The 20,797-nt window shown below is 41.0% G+C and overlaps 1 protein-coding gene across 5 annotated transcripts in view; it reads right to left on the bottom strand.

The window, feature by feature from the left end:
- The window catches only part of rnf216 (ring finger protein 216), a 30,747-nt gene extending 10,498 nt beyond the window's left edge, over window positions 1-20,249 (bottom strand). The window contains exons 1-12 of one of the 5 annotated variants that reach the window (XM_077540246.1): window positions 20,152-20,249; window positions 19,378-19,509; window positions 15,211-15,344; window positions 10,065-11,153; window positions 9,447-9,523; window positions 9,055-9,163; window positions 8,642-8,803; window positions 7,891-8,002; window positions 7,666-7,799; window positions 7,527-7,577; window positions 6,556-6,693; window positions 5,306-5,454 (exon numbers count right to left, since the gene is read on the bottom strand). In XM_077540246.1, the coding sequence (XP_077396372.1) occupies window positions 5,306-5,454; window positions 6,556-6,693; window positions 7,527-7,577; window positions 7,666-7,799; window positions 7,891-8,002; window positions 8,642-8,803; window positions 9,055-9,163; window positions 9,447-9,523; window positions 10,065-11,153; window positions 15,211-15,344; window positions 19,378-19,444 (2,222 nt within the window). In that variant the 5' untranslated portion in view covers window positions 19,445-19,509; window positions 20,152-20,249. Of the gene's footprint in view, window positions 1-5,305; window positions 5,455-6,555; window positions 6,694-7,526; window positions 7,578-7,665; window positions 7,800-7,890; window positions 8,003-8,641; window positions 8,804-9,054; window positions 9,164-9,446; window positions 9,524-10,064; window positions 11,154-15,210; window positions 15,345-16,130; window positions 16,281-19,377; window positions 19,510-20,067; window positions 20,088-20,120 lie in introns of those variants that run through there. The other 4 variants (XM_077540267.1, XM_077540256.1, XM_077540260.1 and 1 more) reach the window with 4 other exon arrangements.
- Window positions 20,250-20,797: the final 548 nt, after the last annotated feature.

Genomic DNA, 20,797 nt, shown 5'->3' with positions numbered 1-20,797 from the left:
TGAGTATTTGGTTATGCCGTTTGGCCTTTGCAACGCACCTGCGGTTTTCCAGAACTTGATCAATGATGTATTACGGGACATGATAAACAAATTCTGTTTTGTTTACCTTGATGATATTTTGATATTTTCCAGAGACCTCCCCGAGCACCGACAACATGTCCGACTAGTCCTCCAACGCCATCTAGAAAATCGTCTTTACGTCAAGGCTGAGAAATGTTCTTGGGGTTCATAGTGGAGAAGGGCCAACTGAAAGCGGATCCAGCCAAGATACAGGCTGTGGTCGACTGGCCGTCTCCCACATCAAGGAAGCACTTGCAGAGGTTCCTGGGCTTCGCCAACTTCTACAGGCGTTTTATTCGAAATTATAGCATGGTGGCGGAACCTCTGACAAGGCTTACATCAAACAAGGACCAGTTTAGGTGGACCCCAAGAGCTGAAGCTGCTTTCTCTCGTTTGAAGGATTTATTTTCTAACGCGCCGGTCCTCATTCACCCTAACACTGCTCTCCCTTTTGTTGTAGAGGTCGATGCTTCGGAGACGGGAGTGGGGGCAGTGTTGTCTCAGCGGTCCCCAGTCGACCAGCGTCTGCATCCATGTGCATTTTCCTCACGGCGCCTGACCCCGGCCGAGAGCAATTATGACGTGGGTAATAGGGAGTTGCTGGCAATAGTGTTGGCACTCGGGGAGTGGAGGCACTGGTTGGAGGGTGCTGTGGAACCTTTTCAGATCTTGACTGACCATAAAAACTTGGCATACTTAAAGGCAGCCCACAGACTCAACCCATGCCAGGCCCGATGGGCGTTGTTCCTCACCCGCTTCGATTACACAATCACTTACCGCCCAGGGTCACACAACGCCAAGCCCGACGCCTTGTCCCGGATGTTTGGTCCGACTGAGGACCACGCCACCCCAGAGACTATTGTTCCGGCAACCCGGGTGGTGGGGGCTCTCCAATGGGAAGTTGAAAAAAAGGTGGCAGGTGCCATCAAGGACACTCATGTACCCGACGGATGCCCAGCAGACAAACTGTTCGTTCCGGTCCACCTGCGCCCGGAGGTATTGGATTGGGGTCACTCCTCCAAGTTGGCTTGCCATCCGGTTATGGGCCGGACTCATTTCCTCGTAGCCCAGAGGTTTTGGTGGCCAGGGCTTCGGAAGGACATTGGTGAGTTCGTCTCTGCATGTTCTGTCTGCGCTCGGAACAAGCCTTCTCACCAACCCCCTGCTGGGCTGCTGCACCCCTTACCAATTCCGGCTCGCCCATGGTCTCACGTCGCGCTGGACTTTGTTACAGGCCTCCCACAGTCACGTGGGAAGACGGTCATCCTGAATGTGGTGGACCGTTTCTCAAAGATGGTCCATTTGGTGCGCTGCCAAAGCTTCCCTCAGCCCTGGAGACGGCGGAGATTCTCATCGGGGAGGTGTTCCGGCTCCACGGTATCCCGGTGGACCTGGTCTCAGACCGAGGACCGCAATTTGTCTCGCGCGTCTGGAAGGTTTTCTGCAAGGCTTTGGGGGCCACTTCCAGCTTATCATCTGGGTACCATCCCCAGACTAATGGACAGGCAGAGCGCTCAAACCAGACCCTCGAATCAGCTCTTCGGTGTGTCTGCCAGCAACACCCATCGACCTGGTCCACTCACTTACCTTGGGTCGAGTACGCCCACAACTCCCTTGTCTGTTCAGCCACTGGACTGTCGCCATTCCAAGCGGCCTATGGTTACCAACCCCCGATTTTTCCAACACAGGAGAGGAGTGTCTCTGTTCCTTCTGTCCAGGTTCACCTTCGCAGGGCTCGACGAGTGTGGCGAGACACCAGGGCGGCTTTGGGGCGCACCACGGCTCGGAATCAGCAGATTGCGGATCGACACCGGGTTCCAGCCCCCACCTATCAACCGGGCGAGAGTGTGTGGCTTTCGACACGGAACTTGCAACTGGCCGGAGAATCGAGGAAACTGGGGCCACTCTCCATTGGTCCTTTCGTCATCGACTCTGTCATTAACCCGGCGGCCATGAAGTTGAGGCTGCCGCCCACTCTCAAGGTGCACCCTGTATTTCACGTCTCGTTGCTTAAACCGGTTTCTGAGAGCCCTCTAAGCCCTCCTGCGGTGCCTCCACCTCCTCCAAGGTTGGTCAATGATCAGCCCGTGTACACCGTTAAGAGTGCTGCTGGACTCGAGAAGGAGGGGTAGAGGACTCCAGTGCCTGGTCGACTGGGAGGGGTATGGCCCTGAGGAACGCTCCTGGGTCCCCCGCTCCTGGATCCTTGACCCCGCGTTGATTCGCGACTTCCACTCGCTCAATCCTTCGAAGCCTAGGTAGGCCGCCAGGGGGCGTCCCTTTTGGGGGGGGGGATACTGTTATGTTTTGGCTATCTTGTTGAGTTTGTTTTCTGTTTGAAGTTGCCATGGTGACAGAGGGGCGGAGTCAAACACGGCGCACCTACTGTCACTTTGTAATCAGCAGGGGTTAAAAGCTGGGTGTCTGCAGACAGGAGACGTCGGGCTATTCCGCATTGCTCCCTTGCTTGCTGCCAATTCGACTACTCGTTCCTCGTCTTGCTACGTTTTGTTTTATGACTTATTCTCCTGTCCGCAGCGGTTTTGTCCACGCGCGCGTCCTTAGTTGTTCTTCGGCTCTTTTAGTTATTTTAGACGCCTAGTAGTTTTCCCCCTTTTGATATCTTGCTCGCGGCGGTTTAGCCCTCCTGCGCACTCTCGGTTGTTTGGTACTTATGCTGTATAGTTTTGTTATTTTCTACTTTGTACGTTGTTGCTTCCATGGAACTTTTTTCCATGCGCCTTTTGTTAAGTTAAAGTCTAGTTATTTGTATCGGATTATCTGCTCAGGGATCCTTATTCGCACGCACGCACGCATATATACTTAACATTGTGGGGGTCCAGCAAGCCTGGTGTGTTGCACTAACGCGAAGAATTTTATTTTATTTTTTACCTTAATCCACTGTATGTTGAATATCACATGACTAAAAACGTAAAACAGGTGTACGGGTTTCCTGTGTATGCCGCAATGCCGCGAACAAGACAACAGTTTAATGACTATATTGTTAGGCCCTTTTAGTGGTTGTAGAAGTGATTCAAAGTGTATAGAAACTCATATATATATATATATATATATATATATATATATATATATATATTATTTTTAAACACGCATGGCTACAAAATATTTGTTACCATGTCTTAAATATCTTGGTTTATGTTGTCTTGAGAACAAATGTTTTGTCAGTATCTTAATGTTGACGAAAATATGCAATTGTACGCCCCAGCCCCTAGCTCAAATGTAAATAATTCATTCAGTAATATTAATGTAATATTACTGAATGAATTATTATTGTATTAATGTATTATACTAATACATTAATAATGTAAAGTGAGCTCTAAGACAACTTAGACAAGACCAAGTTGATTTCCAACCACACAGTACCATTAATGAGCAGGTTGACTACAGTAAACATCAGGTCATGCTTGATCCTCTCACTTTCATCATTTGCTCACTTTTACACCGAACAACACGACTGTTTCCTTGTGTCTTCCTTGCATTAAATGTATGGACTACTTGGTCTAATATTGAGCCATATTAAATGTGCTTTCCACCGGGCCTACCTGTCGACGTGCTGCTGGAACCTGCCTCAGCGTCTTTGGGCCCCTTTCCTTCACTAAAAAGCATTTGGCTGCGCTTTCATGTAGCATTGTTATTTTCTTCCATCTTATTTCTTCGGCACCACTCATTTCCTTCTCAACCGCCTTTTTTCTTTGACATTTTTCTCTCTTTTCTCCCTTGCTATCCGTATCTTGATATAGTAACAAGCTCTTACAACTTAGGGGGCGGGGGGGCTGGTGCGCTCCTGTGGGCTGACGTGCTCGTGCGCTCTTTTGTAGTTAATTTACTGCTGCAGTGCTGCTTATTATTGATCACAAAGCGACAATCCGACGAAGCATACAGGCCAGTTGGCCAGCATTGTTCTGAGTTTGTGTTTGCAATGACTTGGGCGAGTCACTCCGCCAGGCGCCAGCAGTGCGTGTCCTCCTCAAAAGTGGCGGTGCGCGGCTGCATGGCTGTTGTGGCTTCGTATCGAGTCGGCCTGTATTTATAAAATAGTGGGCTGGCTGTACATATATTCTCTCTTTTTTTTAAAATTTTATATATTTTTTATTTTATTGTTGTTATTTTTTTTTGTGGCCCGGCTCCCTCCGGCCCGGCGGCCCACCGGGGATTTCCCCGGTACCCCCGTGGGTCAGTCCGCCCCTGTCACCCAGGAAGGCCGGAGCCTGGACTCGAACTCACAATATTGTAAAAAAGAAGAAGGAAGGAAGGAAAAAAAAAAAAAAAATAAAAATAAAAAAAATAAAAATAAAAAATAAATAAAAAGCTCATACGAAACAAAACAAAACATTATTGTGCTTTTGTACATTACAGCAATTCATATAAACAACTTACAATCTCTAATAATTAATATTGAGGCACTTACTTGCTAATGCGTGCACATATCGAGTTCCTCCACATATTGACTCAGTTCACAAGCATATTACGTGCCCCTTCATATGACCAATAGCGTTGATTTTAAACATAAAAGGGTCAAAACATGCTTTGTGAAAATTAAACAGCACTAAAGAACTAGCCACCAGAGGGTGCTAGAACTGCACAAATGGAAATCAACCTTTTTTTTTTAATACTTTTAATATCATGACATGATGACGATATATTGTGGTAGTTTAATATTGCAATATCACAATATTGCCGTTATCGTTACATCCGTAATTTACTGTATATTAGAACTGTATATAACCAAAAAGGGGAAAACTATTCCAATATAAACAGTACTTTTGTTGCACATTACGCAAACAGAAATAAAGAGACAAAAATAAAGACATTTGAAACACTAACACTATTTTTCTAAAAGGTCGATATTGCCATCAAAATCACTCTCCTGTCATTGTTTCAGAGCTAATGAAGCCATCAAATTTTGCATCACTCAGACTTAGTTCAGTGAAATAAACCTGTCACTGTCAGTTATCAAAACATTATTGATGGTTATCAACGCTAGGTCAACAAAACAAAGTAAAAGTGATTGATTGTCTTGATTGGTAAATGTGTAGCACAAAGGCCAGACCCAAAAGTACACACTAACGTGTCTAATAACCTTTCTTAGCTGTACGAACAGTTGCATTCATAAGTATTGCTCTGCACACTCCACGCTACACTATCATCATCATTGCAACCTGCTGTGGAGCAAAAGCTCATATAACATGGGACTTCAACAGACGCACACTTACTTCATTCTTACCTTACTAGTTCATCCGCGCAGGTGGCAGCTATGGCCTCTTCCGCCTGTCTCTCGTAATATTTGTAAAGGATGTTTTCTGGTAGGACCTTCTCCAGTTCACAGACTGGGTATGAGCAAAGGCAGCCTGACTCCATGCAGCTAAGCTGTGACTGCAAAGTGAATGCATACACATATGCAAAGTAGTTTTAAGTCAGTTCAGACAATTACAAACAAAACAAAAACAGACAGGTGTTCCCTCCCTTATGGGGTACAATTTTGCATACTTTTTTTCTTTCTTTTTTTTTACAGTAGTGTACCTAATTTTTTCTTTTAATTTATGAAGGTTTAAACGTTGAGTGTTCAAACAAGAGAGAAATGTGAGAAAATATAAACGTCTCTATGGGAAATGTATGAAGTGTGTGGTGAGGGGTTTTACAGCCTTAAAACATTTATAATGTAAAAAATTAAGTTGACTACTTCGCGAATTTCACTTATTGCGGGTATATTTTGGAATGCAACCCCAGCAATAAACAAGGGAACGCTGTACTCATGTTATTACATCCAATGTACTACAAATACAAACACTTCAATTCCACAATGAATGCACTAATATAGCATTTTAGTAATTTGTAAATTGCCACAACAGGAAACAAATCCAACCCCATACCTCTAACAAATCTCATCAGATTTTAAAACTGTATGCAATGCACAGAAATTACACTAACATCAAAAAGGATTGGACAAGTGTTAGAATAGTGGCTAAACAAATTTCTTCATTTTTGTTGTACACCGAAATTTACGTTTGATACTCACAACAGGAATATGAGACAATCTTGTCTACAATCTACACAATAAAATGAGAGACTAAAAAACTATTAGTCGTTTTCTTGTCACTGGTTTGACACGATTAGACAACTATGGCATTTTTAAGAATCAACTGTAAGGATTAAATGTATTTTTAAAAGTACGTTGATGAAGGACCTAGTTTGGGGAAATCAAATGCATTACTTATTAAGAAACAGTAGGCAGACATCTATTCAAATTCCTACATTATCAGAGCCCACCTCATTGTTTTACAGATGAGAAATGCTGAAACCTTGGTTTTTAGTGTGCTATGGTACAGAGCATTTCACTCAAACTGGCGAAAAAAGATGAATGAAATGGGCCCTTATTTAGTTTAGTTGAAGGTTGAATTCTATTGAGACTTCCTGTAGCATCTTTTAGAGCACTGTGGACTTTCCAACCATTGCTTATTGGCATCAAGGACGTACCTTTCCGGAGCCAAACGCTGCCTCTTGAGCATATTTGACCAGGCACTCTTTACAGAACAAATGGCCGTCCGAACACTGTGTCATTTTCTCAAAGGCAAACTCTCCATAGCAACAGCCACACTCAATCAGCTGGCCATCCTGGATAAAAAAACAAACAAAACAAACAAAAAGATAAATGGAACCTCATGGTGATGAAACTACAGTCAAAAGCATGTTCAACAATTCTCAGAAAAAATGCTTCATTTTAAAGAGGCATGACGGCAGAAAGTCACATCTTAACTCTTTGACCGCCAAAAAAGTTTAATAACACTTAGTAAAATCATGATGTATGCCGCCATAAACGTTAAGTGACGTCAACTCCTTTTTTAATTTTTTTGTGAATATATCAGTGGTCAGTGCAACGTCCAGGTGCAGCGCAGCCGGGTCAATGAGTTGTGAAATAAAAAAAACACCCACTAACTATGGCCAGCAGATGGCAGCAGTAGCTGGGCGGGCCCTAACTAGAGCTGCGAATTACAATGAAACATGATGCAATCTGATTAAATAGAACGTTCTCAAGGCTGACGTGAATGATCAAAGCCTAAACCTATTAAACCTAATTTGACGGAGCGGAACGTCACTAAGCAAAATTTATTAGTTATCATTAGTTATTATTATTATTAGTAGCAAAGTCACTGTTGTGGAGTAAATGTATCTTTTCTTTTCAATTTTCGCTCAATGTCACTCAAATGACCTATTTTCAAATGGTGATTACTAAAGAACGGAATAAGGTAGAAACATAGTTGTTTTTTTCTAATGAAAGAATGGAATGCGATCTTTCATGTGGTACCCATGTTGTTTATGAAGCAAAAGAACACAATATTCTGTTTACTTTGAAAAAATTAGTTAAAATGCTCGAAATCCGCTGGCATTGGGGGTTGTTTTTTAATAACGTGTGGCAGTAAAAGAGTTAAAGTGTGAAATAAACCTACGTTCTTATATTCATCTTCATTGACTTGCAGCGCCAGGAGGAAGTCTTCATGCTGGAAACCGAACAACAAACATCTTGAATCACATTTGGAACAAAATGTAACTACATGGGACAAAAATAAATGTGTACAAGTAAAGTACCTCTGCCCATTCCTTGGCCTTCTGTTGAAAGAAGGTAAGCTCTTTTTGTAAAGAAGGTTCCAATTTGCAGTACGTCCTGCAGTAGCGTCGGCCTTTCTCCAAAAGGTACATCCTCTTTTCAAACTTGACCTGACCTGCAGCACAGAAGCAAATTCACTAATTCTAGGGTTTGAAATCAATGAACACACACGTACACTAAAAGTTTTTTTTTTTGTTTCTTCTCACCATGTTCAAAATGGAAATCGATGTAGCAGCGTTCCGTGGACGTTTTGCTTCGTCGTCGCTTCCCTGAGGGGTCGCCTGATTCTTGAGACTTATTCAGAGCGTCAAATAAGGCCTAAGAGAGTAAAATCGAGAGACCACTCATCGTACAAGCACGAAACATACATTCCCCATTACAATACGTCTACCTAAGAATTGGTTTAAAAAAAAAAAAAAAAAACGAAAAAAAAAAAAAAAACACAGATTAATACATTTACACAAACAGAATTTTGAGCTTGGCTTTTGGTTTTATCCATCCATCCATTTTCTTGACCGCTTATTCCTCACAAGGGTCGCGGGGGTTGCTGGCGCCTATCTCAGCTGGCTCTGGGCAGTAGGCGGGGGACACCCTGGACTGGTTGCCAACCAATCGCAGGGCACACAGAGACGAACAACCATCCACACTCACACGCACACCTAGGGACAATTCGGAGCGCCCAATTAACCTGCCATGCACGTCTTTGGAATGTGGGAGGAGACCGGAGTACCCGGAGAAGACCCACGCGGGCACGGGGAGAACATGCAAACTCCACCCAGGAAGGTCCGAGCCTGGACTCGAACCGGAGACCTCAGAACTGGGAAGCGGATGTGCTAACCACTCGACTACCGTGCCGCTTTTGGTTTTATTGAGAGAGATTTCATGTTCTTTTTATTTTATTTTTTTATTATTATTTTTTTTTATTTAAATGGGGCTGATGTGGGAGACAATAAGCACCTTGCGTGTGATTGCATAGTGTCCTTTCAGTACATTGAGGGCCCATTTGATGTCCTGGCAGCTGATCATCCTGAAGTCGGCCATGAGCAAGTCTGCAGCCTGCATCGTCACCGCCAGACCTAGCGGGTCTAGCTTGTCGAAATCAAACAGATCCTCAGTTACCTGAAAAGATACCAAAGGAAACGTGATTTTACTTCTTTTTTTTTCCCCCCAAATCAAAACAGTTCCCTTAACAGTATAGCATATTTTACATACTATATTTGTCATATTTTTGTTTTGTGGATGTGGTCTTGTCTCATGGATTAATTTGACACTTGGATCGGCAGGACCCCCCCAGAGAGCCGAATATTTGTACACAAAGGCACATGCAATGACATGTTGCAGTATTATTTCCATGCTTCCAAGGTCATTACCTCTGTGTTACTGTCTCCAAAGTCCAGTAAGATGCTGACGGGCGCTACTGCGGCTGCAGCCACCTCTGTCTTTGGATAGTCGGGGTTCTCCAACAGCAGGTTGCAGATACTTGAAAAACGCAAGGAAAAGGTGCATGTAAAAATTTGTGATTGTGTGCACTATGCAACTTATTAGTTAGGTGCAATGACCATCTACTATGAATGATAGATCATTCAATCACAGTACTTGTACAGCAAATTACAATAAATCACCAAACACGAAATAATACAAACGTTCACTCGTTGACATTCAAATGAGTTCAAATTCCTTGAAAAGTGCATTCTCTAAATTGTGTTGACATAGAACAGAGCGGCAAATCACTTTTAAAACAGTAAAAAAAAAAATTTCTTACAAATTTAGGTCTTTCACATTATTTTTCTGGATGAGTTGTGCTACGTAGGCTTCCTGGACATTTGGGAAGAGATCCAACTTGAGAGAGAAAGAAAAAAAACATTTAGGCCTCAGCATACATTTGAACTTAAAAGGGAAGTCAAGCTTAAACATTTCTTGTCAAATATATGTGACCTCACCAGTCTAAACGTGACATTCTGATTAAGATTACATTTGTGGAACATGAATTTTGCAGCTAAATCCAGTCACTATCCATCTCAGGAGGCGGCCATTTTACCACTTGCTGTTGACTGAAGATGACATCACAGATGCTTTGAGATCTGGCAACGACCAATCACAGCTTACCAGTCTTCTGAAGCTGAGCTGTGGTTGGTTATTACTTGCGACCTGAGCATCTGTGATGTCATTTTCACTCGATAGCAAGTGGCAAAATGGCCTTCTGATATTAATAAAAAGTGCTGTTTAATACTTAAATCATATTCCACGAACACAATATTAACCAAAATACCGTATAGTTTTAGACTAGTGGGGTGACATAGAACATATCGTCAAGAACTTTTTGGGGGGGTTGATTTCCACTTTAAGAGGAAATGACCAAAAAATGTACATTGTGACTTACAACACCAGTAATGAGTCTTCTGATGTGGTCCTGATCCAACCTCTCTCGTGGCACAGAAGGACCAGGCCTTGCATCCTCTATTCTGGGAATGTCCTCAGCAACAGGCGGGATTGCAACGAGACCGGGGACTGGGTTGACCCTTTCCGGGTTGGGGCCGGGATCCAGAATCTGATGCATCTCGATCCTGTTGTGAGGAACTGAAGCTGTAGGAGCCGGCTGAGCAGGTTGTTTTGAATTGATGCGGGTTTGTGGCAATGCACCCGAGGCGCCACCCTGCGGCTGGGGATTGTCACCGCCGTTCCCAGCTGCCTGGCTCCCGAGCATGATCTGGTGGCCCGCCTCCGGAGGGCCCAGCCTCTGAGGGGCCGCCGCTATGAGCACCTCGGACTGCATCCCAGGTGCCATTTGACGGGCCTGGGGGGCCTGTGTGGGAGCCTGGGCCGGGGCCTGGGCCAGGGGTTGGGGTTCAATCTGAATAAGATTGCCGTGCGTGGGTTGCAAGGCAGGCTGGCTTGTGGTGTGGGCCTTGTTCTGTTGCTGAGGCTCCATTTTCAAAGCGAAGACTTGGATGTTGGGTTGTTGAGGAAGGATGTTGGGGTTCGACTTCTTCTCCGGGAGAAGTTGGCCTCCTAATTTCGATGCACCGCTAGGGTGAAGCTGGGTAGATGTGCTTGCTTTAGGCTGCGGCTTTGCGGATGAAGTGCTCGCCTGAGGATTGACTTGAACACTGCCACTTTTACACGCCTTTCCTTGTGATGTCATAGAGGCAGAGGGCGTCTGTGAAACACTCTGAGAAGTGATTGGCTGTCCAGATATGCTAGGCTGAAAGTGCTTTGCACCCAGTGTGGCAGCTTTGGCGAGTCCAGAGGTAGGTTTGGTTTGAGTTGAATAATCAACTCTGGTCTCCACCTTTATCTCTTGTGGCATCCCACCTTTTGGCTGTGTGAGTACGGATGAGCTGACTTCCGACCTGGAGGTCGAGGGGGCACATGGGTCACTCATAGAAGGTCCAGAATTTGAAAGGTCTTGCGAGGCCCCGCTCCACTTTGCCGCCGGACGTATTAAATGTCTGCGTGCAGGGGTTTGTGGCTAGAACAAAGAGATTGAAAAAAATAAAATAAAACCAAAAAAAACAAAAAAAAAACACATTTCAAGATCATTATAAACAATTATGCTATCTACAGCCAATAATAATGATAAAGTAACATGACATTTCTATAGCCCGTGATGCATTAACTACAGTTCAGTACATGTCACTGTCAGCGCCAGTTTTAAACATCCTTTTGTTGGGGTACTAGTCAAGACAATTGTCACTACAATAGAATTAACAAGACACAAAAGGGAAAATTAAAAAAGTAAAGGCAGACAACTGTGAAATTAAAAGTATTCATATTAAGGACCCTAAGATTGGCTGGCAACCAGTTCAGGGTGTACCCCGCCTACTGTCCGCAGGCGGCTGGGTTAGGCTCCAGCACTCCCGCGACCCTTGTGAGAGACCCATGTCGCTCTGTCATTCGTCTGAGCTTTTTCTATGCATGACTGTGATTTTCTACTGTGTGCCTGTGTTCATTGAACGCATTTTGAGTCCACGGCAGGAGTGATGGTTGCTTTCTCTTCTGCTTCTCCACGAAAAACCTTTTTTTCTTGTTACAAAATGTTTAAAAAACTGACCACACGTGTGTTCTTCATGTGTTGATTGAAAACATGCGTAGGCAGTGCTATCGCGTGGCTTCCACTCTGCGTGCGTGCTCCCGTGGCATGGGAGGGGATACAATTTTTCTTACGGGGGTAAGTACTTTAACACAATACTTGTTAGCGAGGTGTAAAAAAAAAAAAAAAAAAAGTTTCCTATGACATGTTTTTCACTGAGCTCGCTAAGCTCATTAAACATGTGACAGGAAATGAATACGTAAATACATAAAATAAATTGATTCAAACATGTAAGATGTCAGCACAAAACGTCCACACGGTAAACACTAGGGGTGTGAATTGCCTAGTACCTGACGATTCGATTCGTATCACGATTCACAGGTCACGATTCGATTCGATACCGATTAATCCCGATACGAATTTATAAGTCGATTGTTGCGATTTTTTTTCATTAAAATTTAGAAAATACTAATCAGTAAGCTTGTAGAGTGTAAGATTTATATGAAAATGTATTATTTATTTATCTGAAATTTCAGTCTTATAGAGGTTGTAATCTGTTTCATGTTTGAACAGCATTAAAATAAAATATTAAGGCTTAATGTTCTGTTCATATAACATTCTTCCATGCTCAAGGTGTGAATCCTAAAAAAAAAAAAAAAAAAATCGATTCTGCCCTTATTGAATCGATTCGAGAATCGCGCGATGTAGTATCGCGATATATCGCCGAATCGATTTTTTTTAACACCCCTAGTAAACACTAAACATGACTGTGTAGGCTATGTAATTTGCTGAGTCAATCAATATTGTCATTGATCGATCAGCCAAATTGTGACATTACAGGCGAAAACTGATCATTCATAAAATGCCAAGAATCGGCCAATCACGATCAAGCTGATCAGATCAGCGTAAAGTCTATATATACACTGTATATCATTTGTTTCTTTTTTTTTTTTAAATACATTTTTATTATTTTTATTTAAACAACATAATTTCATAGAATTTTACTTTAAATTTTATGTGATTTGACAAATTCTCGGAACCCATTGTATTTGTAAGTTGAGGACTGTGCGCATGTGACAGGTTAATACTCCGCAAACTCCCTTCCAAGGACGTCGTCATCTTTCAATTGAGTCTTTCGGGTTCTCATCGTGCCTAACAGTCCTCAACCAGGACCGCATCTCCTATATAAGCAATGTGTCAACAGAAATGCTCCGACGCATACAGTCAGTCAAGCGGAGTGCTTACTGAAGTCACACGTAACATTTATAGATTTTGGAACTTGGTGCACACAAAAGGCAGGTTGATTTTTGAGAAAATTTAAGACTTTTAGGTGCAGCATATGAAATATTCAGAAACTGAATCTAAATTATTTAGATTTGAATTTGAAACGCTAAACTTGAATAACTATCTGAATTACATGAAGTGAATTTGTGCTGTTCATTTTGAATAACTGGATTTAAAAACTGAATTTGAATTACCTAAATTGAATTTGTATTTTTTTGTTTGAATCACTGAAGTGAAAAACTGAATCTGTATTGTAAAATTTGAATGTGTAAAAAAAATTCAATATTCCCTATATGTTCACATTCAGTTTTGTAAATACAAATTCAAATTTTCTCCACTCAACTGGAGATAAGCTGTTCCGGATAAAGTGACGTCAGGTGATAAACAAAGGCACTGATTGGCCAAAGAGGAGATCTGTGTATCTGTATTCGATTGCTCTTCCTAAAGTACCTGGATGTTTGTCAAACGAACTGAATTTGAGTGGAGAAAATTTTAATTTATTTGTAAAACTGAATGTGAACATGTACGGAATATTCATTTTTTTTTTTTTAATCCACATTTAAATCTTACAATACATATTCAGTTTTTCACTACAGTGATTCAGACTAAAAAATACAAATTCAATTTAGGTGATTCAAATTCAGTTTTTCAATCCAGTCATTCAAAATGAACAGCACAAATTCAATGTATGTAATTCAGATACAGTTTTTCAATACAATTATTCAAGTTTAGCGATTCAAATTCAAATCTAAACTAGAGCTGCTAACAGCTATAAAGGGCCCTCGCAACCCGGCCACGTTGGGGTACTTGCAAGTCGGGGCACTGGCATGTTGCGGTACTGTTTCATAGAACAAGAACCGTCTAAATTGTAAATGTTTTTGCCATGCCGTGTGTGTGTAAAGTTTCATGATGAAAAGGCCAAAAATGATGACTAATTTCCAAAATAAAATCAACATGGTGGACGTCCTGTTAGGTTTAGCATACGGCTACAGAATACTTTTTTGTAGGTCTTAGGCTGATAGGTATCTGTCCCAATTTTCACAAATCTTGCTGAATCATACAATCGGAAAAGCTTCATAAAAATGTCTAGAGGGAGCTATTGAGCCATTTCTCTAAAATATTCACGTTTATGACAGGTCTGATGTGTGTGCAAAGCTTCACAAGTTTTCACACGCTTAGACTAAAGAAAAAGAAAAGAAAAAAAAAAAGAAAAAAAAGCAGCATTTATCTGGGCAAACAATGCATCGCTAGGGCAACGGTGTGCGACAAAATTAAAATCTCGATAACTTTGCATCTTCAACATCTTTAGATGAAACACACCAAGTTTGAAGACTGTCGGATAAATAATGTAGGAGGAGTTTGTTAAAATATGACCCCTATAAAAAGCCACAAAGAATAGCTACAAATTCCAATGTAAATCAAAATGGTGGACTTCCTGTTAGGTTTAGCATATGGCACCAACAGACATTTTATGTAGGTCGTAGGCTGTTACATATGTTTACCAATTTTTGTAGCTCTAGGTTAAACGTACAACCGGGAATGCTTCATTAAGTAAGAGATTTTGAAACTCTAAATTTGATGCCCCGTCCCCGTCATATAGTATGTCAAAAACTTTTGATTTTGTACCATGATGTTGTCCCAGGTGTTGATATAATACAGCCCAAGTTTGAAGTCAATTGGGTTAACCGTGTAGGAGAAGCAAGCAAAAGTATGACCCCTGTAAATGTGCAAAACTGGGCCAAAATTGGACATTCAAATACTCATACCTCACTTCTTGTCTATTTTAGGGTACACCTATCAAAGACTTTTTTTGTTCATCTGCTACAGGTGTCACACAATTTTCGTAGCCTTCAGACAATCGTAGTGGGACAGGGGTGCGTTAAACCTATGTAGAGGGCGCTACAGAGCCACTTTTCTGTTATGTATGGCGACTTTAAAATACCAAATTTTTCGCCAGGCCCGACCGATGTGTGTGTAAACTTTAGTGAGTTTTTGTTCACGTTTAGTGTCTCAAAAATGTGATTGTTTATGGAGAAGAAAAATAATAATAATAAGAAGAATTCCTTCAAAAACAATAGCGCCTCGCAGCGCCACCGCCGCACATATTTCAGCCCATAAAAAAGTAGCTGTTAAGAAGATATGCACATTTAATATACGAAAACGTTTTGACATCTTGGGTTTAGTTCCCCTTGAACAAAGAATTCTTCCTCACCTCTAGTATGCTCACATCATCTTCATCAGCAGTATCATCTGGAACTAAAACAGGACTGTGGGACACTAAAGTCACAGACTCCTCATCAGAATCATCAGAAATAGTGATCAGCTCCCTCTGACGGGCATTGAAGCCTAAACAAACATTGACATTGTTAGACAACATCCTGAAGAGGCAACTGAAAAATTCTGAAGGGAACTGTTACCTGATCCTCATATCTTTAATGTTCTCTATATTATACCAACAGTAACTAGCAGAAATTGTATATTCTCAAGTGAACTATTTAATGGATGCCTCAACGATCGAGACACACCCAATAGATGTCTCTATTTACAATGTGTATGTTATTTAAGTCCCACCTACATACAATGCAATCACACATGCCAGAACTGGCTGTGTTCAATGAAAATGGAAGCAGGTCCCATGTTGATAGGCCAAAATGAAAAGAAATCAGTTAACAGTCAGAATGGCTGCAAAGAAACGGGAAACTGAAAGGAAATGTTATTGGAAGTGCTTGTCATACGAGTGGACAGATCTGTGCTCTTCCTCCCGCGTTTTGCAACTAAGCTACGTATGATCTGGTGTTTGGATTCTTACTAGACAAATGAGAAAGCGCTCGCTGGTAATCGTGTGAGCGAAGCAATCAAAGAATTCGCAAAATAATCTAAATTTGTATTGAATTCATCTTTTAAATGACAATGTGAGATACCACTTTATGATTTTCTTTAACATTCTTGCCATTTTTGCCGAAAACGCCTAAAAAGGGTGCATCAAAAGTAAAATTGAAACTGTTTTTGAACCATTTGAACTATCAGCAAAGTTTTGGTCTCTTTTTGAAGCTAACACTTTGAATTTTTTAAGTGCTACTGGCACTGGTGATTAGGATTTGAAAACACTAGGATCAAAACTTGGTGTTTTACCTCCTTCCGTTTCGTTTGACAATGATAGCACAGAAAATGAGCGTTTTACACAGGATTTTCCAAAACAGGATACATAAAGTATGTCATTTGGGTGACCCTTGAAATTCCAGGTCTAGTTTGCTAAAAATTCATTTTAATTTGTCACTATTCTATTATAGCCACTATATTCACATTTAGACATCATTTTGACATACAAAGCAAAAGCATGATGCGCATTAACGAGATTTGGTCCTTTATCACGCGCTATGAGGTTCTTTCATCTCTATGTAATAAAGCCTGGATTTGTTCAAAAAAAAATAATAAAAAAAAATACCATGATGCTTCAGAATCTCATTGGCTGTTCAATATGTCAATCACCATGAAATGGCTGGGATTGCTTCCTACATGGACAAAGTAGGATACCTTTTACGCACGATGTCACTGGCCATGGAAACCAAAACAGACTACGGGATTGGACCACATGCCACGTGTCAATCACTCTCCACGTCGGTCCTTCGCAATTTTTTTTCTTTCAAGTTTGGTTGCAGAGCACTAACCATGAATGCTTACTCAAACAAGCATATGAATGGATGAGTCTTGTGCGTATTTGGGAGGATGCAGCATAAAAAAAACAAAACAAAACATGGCTTTATGACATTGGTGGGGTTACGTGTAGGGTTTGACTTAAAAAAAAAGAAGAAAAAGAGTTACCCTGGCAACCAGCACGTCAATGTTTTGAAGATCTTATTGGCTTTTCAAAATGACCGTCGCCGAGAGGCTGCGCTGTTACTGGCTCAAGTGACCACTCTTTGTGGTCAACAATGCATCACTTCCATACCTCTATGGAAGTGACGCGTTGTTGACCACCAAGAAGGCCATTAGACTACATGGATCTTGTGACTGGGGCTGGGCAATAAATCGAATTAATTTGATTAATTTGTCCATTTAAAGTACCACGATGTGAAAATTGCAAATCCACTACGTATTTTTTAGGGATACTCCGATCGATCGGCCACCGATTATAATAGTCCGATATTCGTGAAAAAGTAAGTGATCGGAATATTTGATCAAAGTCTTTTTATTCCCGATCAAAAATCCGATCACCCGTAGTTCATGCTTCGCAGCCTGCCTGAGAGACCAACTTGAGGGCATAGTGTGACGGCAACTTCCTCATCCAACAAAGTAAAGCAAGAAAATGTTTAAAGATTTGAAAATATTAAGACAAATAAAAAAAATATGTGAACTCATTTTGTACCAAACTGAATTTATAATATTATTAATAATAATGATAATAATAATAATAATAATAATAATAATAATGTATTTATGTTAGGGAAAATTTGAAGTTGGGGTGCAGCGTGTGCAATATGGCTTGTGGGGTGCAATCTAGTTTTGACAAGGGTGGTTGGTGAAAGAACTCGTTTGGGCGTGCCTCAAAACAACTCAAAATTAATATTATTAGGGTTGCAGCTATCAAATATTTTGGTATTCGGATATCCTACTGAAAATTCTAGCAAATAATCGGGCATTTGGATAGAAATAAAAACATACCTGTACAGTATATAGCCTACTTTCTTGGTTAAACAAGTATAAATGCAGAAGACAAAAAACACATTTGCATGTAATAATTAACAACCAACTGGTTTTCATTTTTGGATAGCTAATCAACAAGCTTGTCAGCAAACCATTTTCCTCTGAAACAGTGAGATTTTAGACAAATCTCTTCCCATAGATTTTATTCAACGGAACTAAAGTGACGTCCTGCGATGGGCTGGCAACCAGTCCAGAGTGTCCCCCGCCTACTGCCCAGAGCCAGCTGAGATAGGCGCTAGCACCCCCCCGCGACCCTTGTGAGGAATAAGCGGTCAAGAAAATGGATGGATGGATGGATGGATGGATGGATAAAGTGACGTCAGACCCACTATAGCTATTTTTGTCGGCTAAATAAATAGCACATTTGCGTAAGCCTGGTTTGTTAATAAGTGATCAGTAGCAACGGCAAATTAGTCAGGCTGTCAGCATCAAAACGTGCACAGTCCATCTATCCCTTTTCTGAACCGCTCATCCTCACGAGGATCGTGGGCATGTAGGGTGGCCACTTCAATAAGGTCAAAAAGGAGGACATGTTTTAAAATTAAGTGTTCCCTCGCTATAACGCGGTTCACTTTTCATGGCTTTGCTGTTTTGCGTATTTTATTTTATTTTTTTTACAGTAATGTACCTATTTCATAAAATTTATGAAAGTTAGAACATTGAGAATGATTAAACAAGAGAGTAATGTGAGAAAATGTAAATGCCTCAATGAGAAAAGTATAAACTGTGTGGTAAGGTGTTTTAGAGCCTTAAAACATGTATAATAAATTTAAAACATAAAGCTAACAACTTCACATTTTGGGGGTATTTTTTTAACCTAACCCCAGCGGAAAACGAGGGGACACTGTATATCAGACTCGAGGTGTATTTTCATCAACAATAACGATTTGCATGGTTTATTGATCATGTTTGTCTAACTCATTGGTAAAAATATCAATAAAAATTCAAACTTATTTTTGACTATTTATTTAGTACCATGTTTTTAAACCACTAAGCAGCACATCATCCCTTTAGCTGTGGGTGAGTCACGAAAAATATCTCTGTCTACTTTCACACCAGTCTACACTTCTGTAGGACTGGTGATGCTTTACAGGTTGTGCCGAACATTGTTTCATTTTGACATATGGAATAGTCTTAAAAAATGACATTCAATAAGGTTTAATTATTTTATAGAATATAAGAAAATTTAAATTTGTATGTACAAAACTACACACATTGGCTAGCACTTGTGTAAACTGCACCAGCGAGCGTGTTTTGACCGTCTAGATGTCATTTATTAAATCTCACTTGTAGAACATTCTAGAACTTGATCTTGACCTCTTCCTATCCCCCTGCTCACCGCACTGGTGTTGTTGTACGCCGGCCGATCCTGTCGCCGTAGTTGTGTTCTTCACTTTTGCCATGCAGGACATGCAGTGTTTTTTTTTTTTTTTTTTGCTTGTTTCAGACCTTAACGAGCCACTCATTGTTTATACCATGATATAAGTTTTGAAAATTGTACCCCCCCACCTTGAGCTTTTTGAAAAGCTAACTTCAACAAAAACAGGTAAGTTTAATTTAATTTTGGGACTGGAACACATTGTGTTTCAATGGGAAATATTACATTGATTTATGAACATTTCAAGTTAGAAACAGACTCATGAAGCAATTGAGTTGGTAAGTTGAGGATGCCTACCTTGACTTCGGTGAATGTTGAAGCTTGCCAGGTGAATGACTTCGTCATCACTGCATCCATCTGCCATGATGATACGTAACTCTCCAGACCCCTAAATTGTCTTGTACGCAGTCACTGCTTGATTGACACCATCTAGAACACACACACCAGTTAAAATACAAGTGCACACAGAATCTCTGGAATGAAGAATAATTGCGAGGACATCACATTTAAATGAGGTGAATCACGATTGAATTTACATTGGCCTCAGTTCAGAAACAGAACCCCGAACTTGGCGAGTGTTAAAAGCAAGAAGTGATCAGAACAGAAACAACCTCGCCCATCAAACCTGTGACTTTGAGTTAAAAAACAAAGACTAACAGACTAAAAAGTTTTACAAATACCTATGATAAAACGGACATGACTATTAAAGCTATGAACGACGTCTAGCTGGCAAAACTTGACACAAATCAAATTCATGTGGACATTAACGCTAACGTTATGATGGTATCCGTGCATATAGGAAGCCGCAGTGAAACACAAACATGAAGAAAAGTAATGATTATTTCCGCGCAAGTTTAAAGAGCGAAAATAACCACACAGTCGGTTAAGCTAACGTTAAATAGCTTGGCTAGCTAGCAAGCTACCCAGTACCATAACTAGTTGTGGACTTCTAAATTAGTGTCCACAGTAGTGTCTCAGACCGCGTACATGCAATATAAGATCAACGTGTCAGGTAGAAAGACAACAGAAAAAGACAATACTGCCGCTTATTGCTGGAATGCCAGTACAAACCGTCTTCTTTGTGGCCAAGGTAGATCACGTAAAAGCCAAACAAGCAGCCAAAACAAGAGCATCTGGGAAGTGAGTGACGTCATACGTACAAAGCGCGGTGACAGGCTGCCACGGCGTCATGGGAAATGTAGTCCTCAATGTAGTTTTCCCTCGAAAAGGAATAATAATTTATGATTTATAACGAATAACAATGTGCACAACATTTTAGCAAAACTCACTGTGTAATTAGCTTCAGTACAAGTTTTAGTTCATTGGCTATTCAATTTAATCCAAAATTGTAGAAAACTGACCAAAAGTGACAGTGAGTGTCGCCTGTCAAAGTACATGGGGGAGGCGTGTTTATGCGGAAATACTTGATTTGAAAACCATAAAAGAAAAGAAAACAACACTTCATGTAAAATTACTGTTAACAAACATTCGGAGAGGATAACACCTGAACCTAAACAAAAATGATTCTGAATACATAAAATAAAAAGGGGTGTGGAACTAGTCTCTCTACCTTTTAACTGTTGAAGAGTTGTCTACAGCAGTTTAAACTGAACCTTAAAAAAAAGATGGGCAGACATCAAGTAATCAATCAGTGATGGTTAATAAGTAAATGTATGCAAATATGTCATTTTTTTGTGTGTGTCTGGACTATTGTTGG

Source organism: Festucalex cinctus, chromosome 1, assembly GCF_051991245.1.
Source record: "Festucalex cinctus isolate MCC-2025b chromosome 1, RoL_Fcin_1.0, whole genome shotgun sequence".
Lineage (NCBI taxonomy): Eukaryota > Metazoa > Chordata > Actinopteri > Syngnathiformes > Syngnathidae > Festucalex > Festucalex cinctus.
Note: the sequence above shows the minus strand (reverse complement) of the source record. Positions and strands in the feature narration are given on the sequence as shown.